General features: G+C 64.1%; 1 protein-coding gene across 5 annotated transcripts in view; it reads left to right on the plus strand.

Moving 5' to 3' along the window:
* The window catches only part of NFIC (nuclear factor I C), a 77,911-nt gene that overhangs the window by 63,036 nt on the left and 7,572 nt on the right, over positions 1 to 7,303 (plus strand). For 3 of the 5 annotated variants that reach the window (XM_075544985.1, XM_075544990.1, XM_075544977.1), the window contains exons 8-10: positions 838 to 1,022; positions 2,077 to 2,230; positions 4,153 to 4,232. In XM_075544985.1, coding sequence (XP_075401100.1) covers positions 838 to 1,022; positions 2,077 to 2,230; positions 4,153 to 4,232 — 419 coding nt within the window. The remainder of the gene's footprint in view (positions 1 to 837; positions 1,023 to 2,076; positions 2,231 to 4,152; positions 4,233 to 7,303) is intronic. The other 2 variants (XM_075544997.1, XM_075545000.1) reach the window with 2 other exon arrangements.

The following is a 7,303-nucleotide window of genomic DNA, read 5'->3' on the forward strand; positions in this document are numbered from 1 at the left end:
GGCAGACAGTGGTCTCAGGAACCCCAAGGGCAATTCTACCCGGTCCCACGGCGTCCCTGTGAGTCAGCTCCGTGGAAGTGAGGGTCCGTGCTTGCCGGGCCCAGGACTCTTTTTAGGCCCTGCCACATCTCCCCAGAGACCCCCCCCCAACGGTCTCCTTTCTAAGGTTGGGGTTCTCAAACCCCAGAAACGGGTTTGTTTCCACTCCGGCCCTGTGGAATGGGGGTCCCCAGTGACTGATTTCAGAACCCTGTGAGTCTGGGGCACATAAATCACAGCCAGGCCCCAACTTGGTGGCACTGTGAGGAACCCTGGGACACGCAGTGGTTCAGCCCTCGTCTGCTAACCACCAGGTCAGCAGTTCAAACCTACCCGACACTCCGCGGGAGGAAGATGAGGCTGTCTGCTCCTGGGCAGGTTGACAGCCTTTGCTCTGTCGGGTAAGGTCCATGGGAGCCCAGGCAGTGTGAGGACACGCCCCTGCGGAAATGACATCATCATTTACTTGTTCCTGGGAAAGACCCCCAAGGATCCCTGGGGCCAGCATAGTGGGTACACGTTGGGCTGCTAACCTCAAAGTCAGCAGTTCAAAACCACCAGTCGCCCATGGGAGAATGTTGACGCTTTCTACTCCCGTGAAGAGTTATGGTCTCAGAAGCCCTCAGAGGCCATTTATTCTGCCCTGTAGGGTCGCCCCGAGTCAGCTGACTCGATGGCATGCCCCAGAAGTAGACGTGGCCTCGCCCCACACAGGCCTAGGCAAGAGGAGACCCTGGACCACCATGCCCTGCAGGGGCGCCGCCCTAGCCCCGTCTCACCCCCACCTCCCATCCGCAGGAATCGCCCGGAGCCCTCACCCATCCTCGGCCCTGCACTTCCCCACAACGTCCATCCTGCCCCAGACGGCTTCCACCTACTTCCCCCACACGGCCATTCGCTACCCGCCTCATCTCAACCCGCAGGACCCGCTCAAAGATCTCGTCTCGCTGGCCTGCGACCCGGCCAGCCAGCAGCCTGGACCGGTGAGTCGGCAGGGGCGGGGCCTCTGTGCTGTGTGACTTTTGAACGTGCTCTTTTATCTGGAAGGGGGCGTGACGGGAGCCAGGGACGCTGTCCCTATCTGGGCCCTTGGGGCTGGGGGACCGGATCAGACTATCTGACAGCACAGGTGACCTATGAAGGGGCAGGTGGGGCTCATGTAAAGTGGTCCAGGATCCTGCTGACTGAGATCCAGCAGAGCTTCCAGGCTGAGATGAGGAAGAAAGACCTGGAGACCCGGTTGCTGAAAGCCAGCCAGTGAGAGCGCGTGGGCGGGGCCCAACCACAGCTGGCCGTGTGGGTGGTGCTGCCCAGGCAGCAGCTGATTCCGCATGAGCGGGGGGGGGGGGGGGGGGGGGGGGGGGGGGGGCCCTTGATCAGGAGGCTCCCAGGGGTGTGCCCAGGTGGTTCTGGGGCTGGGGTGGAGATGCAAACCTTCCATGCAGGGCGACGGAGGAGGAACCCCGGGGTTCTGGGTAGAAGCCCTGCTCCAGCCCAGCCAATCCTGCCAGGCTCTCAACACAAGCCAGGCCAAAACCCAGCTCTGGACACGGGCTTGGGCCAGCCCGCGGCCGGTGTCCAGAAAGGGGCTTTGTGGGCTTGGAACTGACCGTGACTTGTGCGCGAGCAGGAGGGTGAGCGGTTGGCGTGGTGGTGGCTTCGTTCAGCAAGCGTGTGCCCACTGGTGGGGGGAGCGTGAGCACTGAGACGCAGTCCGCTCGGAATCAGGAAGGCCTGGCAGGCGACTTGCAGACATGTGGCTGTTGACGCCCCTCCCCCAGACACAGGTCTCCTCGGATCCACATGGTTTGTGGGGCAGCCTCGCCCCGAGCCCACTCCCCGGCCACCGTGCTTGTTTGTAAGTGCCGACAGCGTGATGGCGTGGGTGGCCCCAGCGTCCGCTGATCTGAGATCCGCCAAGCTCATGGTCCCCGCCAGGCCGGCGCCTTAGGCCCACCCCATGCCAACCCCAGCAGGGCTGGCGCCCCCCACTGCTGCCAGCCACCCCCTTAACCGCGTGTCTCTCTGTCCCCCCAGTTAAATGGAAGCGGTCAGCTCAAAATGCCCAGTCACTGCACCCCAGCCCAGATGCTGGCTTCGCTGCCCCCAGGGCTGCCGCGGCTGGTGCTCCCCCCCACCGCCAAACCCACCACCACCTCCGAGGGAGGAGCCACGTCGCCAGCCTCGCCCAGTAAGCACGCGGGGAGCGGTGCCGGAGGTGGGGCGGGCATCCCCGGCAGGCCCTCCCCCGCCCTGCCCCTCTGCCCAGCCCCGCGGGAACTGGTGAGCTTGGTGGGTCTCAGGAGGGCATGCAGCCCAGGGTCATATGGTCAGGGCGCCGACTCGGCCTGCCGCGAGGGTCCAGGTCAGCCAGTCCAGGCGGCCCCCACCCAGCACATCGGGTGTGAGCAGATATTGGGTGTGCTCGCGCGGACTCTTGGGCTCTGGCGAGTTGGGAGACGGACGCTGGCTCCTGGGACCTGCTCCTCAGGACATCGGGGAGGCCTCCCCGTTTTCCACTCTGCTCTCAAAACCTGCCTTCTAGATCTTTCTGCCCGGCTGGGCCCTGGCCCTAGCCCAGGCCCCGTCTGAGGTCAACTCGGAATCCCCTAGGCCCACAGTGGCCTGGCACCTTCTTCCCCTCCCCGTGGGCAGTACTGTTGGTGTGCAGCCACGGTGACATGGCCCTGGGCGGCCTCCCCACACCATCTCCACCTGCTTCTCACCCTTCACTCCCAACCAGGAAGCCTCCCCCCCCCCTGCCATCGGGGTGGTCCTGACTCGTTGCACCCCTGCAGGACTGAGCAGGACTGCCTTTGGGGGTTTCTGAGGCTGTCAGTCTTCATGGCAGCAGACAGCCTCATCTTTCTTCCAAGGAGCTGCCTGGTGGTTTTGAACCACTGATCTCGCAGTTAGCAGCTCTGTGTGTCGCCCACCATGGCCCCAAGGCCCTACCCTCCACTCCAAACCAAAGAGACCTCCTGCCCTCAAGTCTAGTCCAGTCTGTGAGTGTCACGGGCTATAACTTTATGGGAGAAGAAAACCTCATCTTTCTCTCGAGGGGCGGCAAGGGGTTTCGAACTGCTGACCATGAAGTTGGCAGCCCAGTGCATGACCACTACACCACCAGGACTCTCTCCCTTTGCTCCACGGACCCCCAGATGAGACTCCTCACTTCACCTTGGGGCGTGGGGAGGCCAGTGGTTTCCAGGGAGCAGCACCCCCACCTACCCAACCCCAGGGCCTTTGGACTGAAAAGAACTCCACTTGGGTTTTGCACGGAGAGCCAGGCCCCAGTTCCACTCCTGCTACTGCGGCCCTCCTTCCTGTGTGACCCTGGCAGGTGCCGCCCCTTCCCTGAGCCTGGCTGCTCTCAGCAGCACAGTGGGCTGGTCCCCGCCAGCCTGGGCGGAGCAGGCATGGCAGTGTTGGCAGCGGCAGGCGGCGAGCGTCCTGGGCAATGTGGGGCTTGGAGTCTTGGCGGTATTGTTCTCAACTTTCTCATCTGTGAAACGGGTACCGGTCACATTGTCGAGGACTTGGGGGTTCCATCCCAAACTTAGCAGCTGTGGAGTGGACGTCATCACTCCCCTCCCCACCCCCCCGCCTGGGGTGCTCCCCACCCCAGCATCTGCTGACCTTCCCCTGCCCCGCCTGCAGGAGGCCCACCCCTCCCTCACCTCTCCACCCCTTGCTCCCCACCCCACCCCCCAGCATCATGCATTATTTACAGGCTGGGCCAAGTGTAATCAGCAAGATTAAAACGCAACTCCCTGTATGCAACCCCCCGCCGGCCGGCTGCCTGCCACGTGCCCACTCCAGGAGGAAAATTAATAAATAAAATGCCTTTAATAATTCAGGGTGCCCCGCCAGGGTGGCGGGCGCAGGGTGGGCTGGCAGGGCAGGCACTGAATAATTCACCGGCTGGCTTGGGTACCCCCACCTCCACTGGCAGGCAGGCCGGTTGTGCCCCCGGGTGGTGGGCTTTGATGGGCGCCGGATTGGCTGGGGTGGGGGCGCAGAGGCCCGGCTGTGTGGCCCCCGCCCCGACAGTGCCCCCAACCCAGTGCCCCCACCTCGCTAATAGGCTCTCGGTCTCTCTCCTCCCCACAGCCTGCTCTACGCCCGGCTCGGCCCCTGCAAACCGTTCCTTTATGGGATTAGGACCGAGGGAGCCCGCTTATCAGGCACAGGTAGGGGCCGGGAGGCCGGCCACCAGGCGGGGGGAGGGCAGAGGGTGCAGGGAGAAGCCCCCTCCCCAGCACAACCCGCGGCCGTCAGCACCCCTGGCTGTTGAGCGAGCCTGGGAAGGGGACCACCCCCAGCCATTTGGCTTCAGCTGCAGGGTCTCCCCTCCCACCCAGCGTGGTCTCTTGGCTACTGCACCCGGAACGTGGTTCAGCCTGAGCCCTTCCTGCCACCGCCTGGGTCACACCAGCCCATTGCACAGATGGGTAAACTGAGGCACAGAGAGGCCACGGGATCCACCCCAGCCTCCAAACCACTTCTCCCCACGCCCCACCCAGGCCATGGGTCCCCTTCACCACCACTGCCAGCCCTGGCCCAGAGGGACCACAGAGGAGGGACACCTTCTAGCCAGAGCCAGGACGTGTGGGAAACGGAGGCATCCCCCAGCCGGAGGGAGATGGGCTGTGGTCACGTGTACTCGCTGGGGTTTGTCCCTGGGGATCAAGCTGGAGGGAGGGCAGAGAGGAGCAATGTGGAGAGAGGGGAACACCTGCCCTCAGCTAAGGAGTCAGGGGTCATAGGGAACAGGGAAGTATTCACAGCTGGGTCTGCCCCAGAGCCCCGCACCACTTTATCTGCCCACCAGCCCCAGGCCTCGTGGTTCAGAGAAGCCAGCTCAGGCGCCCCCAGCAGATCAGCTCACAGGGCACAGTGGGGGCCTTGAGGAGGGAGACTCCTGCCTGCAGTCCATAGGCTGGGGCTAGGAGCAACGCCACACCCCACCCAGCCCAGGGGACCCTGGCCATATACTGGTTCCCTGGGAGCCCAGCCAGACTGCCCTGGTTGAATCTGGGCCTTTTGTGGAGTGGGTCTGGCCAGCCCCCTCCCTCACGGCCCGTTGAGGCTCTCAGGAGTCTGCCTGCCCTGTCCTGGAGGGGTCTCCCTCTCCTGGGCTCCCTGAGCCCTCACCAATCCCCCCACCAGTGAGCCTGGGAAAGGCTGGGTTGTCACTGTTTTCCTGAGGAGGATGGCAGGGCTGGGGGCTGGCTCTGCTCCCTCCAGGGAGCCCCACCGCCACCCCGAATTCTCAGCCCAGCCACTTGCCCGGGGTCCTCCACAGCCCCCTTCTCCCCCACCAAGTGCTCACAGAGGGGACATCCTTCCCCACGGCCCCTCTGGCAGGAGGTGGAGAGGGGCTGGCCGGCCAAACCTCCTGCTGTACCACCCCCGCCATCTCAGAGACCCTTTACTGACTGTCAGAGCCACTCTGTGCCCCAAGGATGAGGTGGGGTCACGCCTGAGGGCAGGCAGGGACCAGCTAGGACACGCTGCCCCAGCACAGGGTACAGCCAGCTTCCCACATGGGAGAGCAGCACTCTGGGGAAGGGGCCTTGGGGCGGGGGGGGGGGGCTCTGGGAGGATCCCACTGGCACTGCCCAGTCCCTGGGTGGACCCCAGGTGAGAGGCTCCTCCTCCCTCCACCTCCCCCACGCCCTAGCTCAGCAGAGGCCCCTTGTCTCTGATTCAGGCCCTGTCAGCACTTCTGCCTAATGATCGCTGCTAGGTTTATGCTGTCCGCCTGCAGGCCTGCTCCTCCTGGTCGATACCAACTCCCTGATCAATATCCCTGCGGCCTCCCCATCCACACCTTCCCCACTGCCCCCTCCCCTGATCCATTCCCCACCAGCACTCCCTCCCTTATTCCTCCCACACCTCCCCCAGTGTCCCCTCCCTGATCCATGTCCCCCTCATATCCTTTCGTCCACACCTCTTAGTCCCGGCTCAGTGAGTTCTAACTAGCCCCCGTCAGCACATTCAGCAGATGAACAAGCCACGGCCCAGAGAGCTTAGCCTCCTGCTGGCCTGACACTGTCCTGCCTCAGTTTCCCCCACCTGTGCCTGGTGGGGGAGGTGCCCCCACCGTGCACACTGACAGACCAGGGCGGGGTTGGAGACTGGCGGGAAGAGGAAGGGCCAAGGGGAGGCTGTCCACCAGGGGGGAGGGTCACACCCAGAGCCTGTCTGGTTGCCAGCGGAAACCAGACATGAGGTAATGGCCAAGATGAACTTGAACTTGGCTGGAGTGGGGGGGGGGAGCCTTGGGGAGGTTGTGCAGGGAGCGCTGGCGCCAGTGGGCTGGGGTGGCCCTTGGCTGCCTGCAGGGCCTTCTGGCTAGAGGACGGGATGGCGAGGTATGCAGTGTGGGGGCTGCGTTCTGAGGGCTGGCCCTGTGGACTTCAGACTCCTCTCCTGTGCAGCCATTGACAATGGGGACCCCGCCACCCTCTCAAATCACAGCCTATGGAAGGGGGGGGGGATGTCTCAGGGACTCCAGCCTGTCTACGCACACCACCTCCCCCAAGCCTCAGTTTCCCCTCTGTAAGACGGGTTGCATGGACAGTTGCCCTCGGGTCCCTCCGCCCGTCCCTTTATGGGGAGGACCATGGGTGGTGCAGTGGTTAAACGCTTGGCTGGGAGTCAGGTGTGTGGCGGGAGCTCCCAGCCACCCCAAATGCCTCAGGGCGGTTGTATGCTGCCCCCTAGGGTACCCCCTTTGTTAGGAGCCCTCGTGGTCGGCAGTTCAAAACCACCAGCTGGTGGGAGGCAGAAAGAGGAGGTTTTCCGCTGCAGCCTCAGGGACCACAGGGTGACTCCGCCCTGTGCCAGAGGGTCCCCCTGCACTGACATCGACTCCATGGCCTTTGAGTGGGTCTCAGCACCCATCCCACATCCAGGACAAGGGTGGGGCCCCCGTTGAGATTTGGAAAATTGGAGCTTGGAGCCGCTCGACAATCGAAGTGCCACCATTTTGCGGCATAAGTGCCGCCCGCAGGGTCTCAGGCTCAGCCACGCGGGCCGAGATGGCCCGTCCTGCCAGTGGCCGCTGCCAGCAGGTGCGCTTGGTTACGCGCCTGCGTGTGTCTCCCTCAGCGAGACAGACCTGCCAGGGCTCAACGCGGTCCGGACAGGAGGCGGCCGCATCTTTCTCCCCGAGAGGCTCCAACTGCTGGCCCTGCGCTTGGCTAGCAGCCCAGCACGCGCCCACCTGCACCCAGGGCCCTCCTCCGTCTCCTTG

Source organism: Tenrec ecaudatus, chromosome 1 (genome assembly GCF_050624435.1).
Source record: "Tenrec ecaudatus isolate mTenEca1 chromosome 1, mTenEca1.hap1, whole genome shotgun sequence".
NCBI classification, from domain to species: domain Eukaryota; kingdom Metazoa; phylum Chordata; class Mammalia; order Afrosoricida; family Tenrecidae; genus Tenrec; species Tenrec ecaudatus.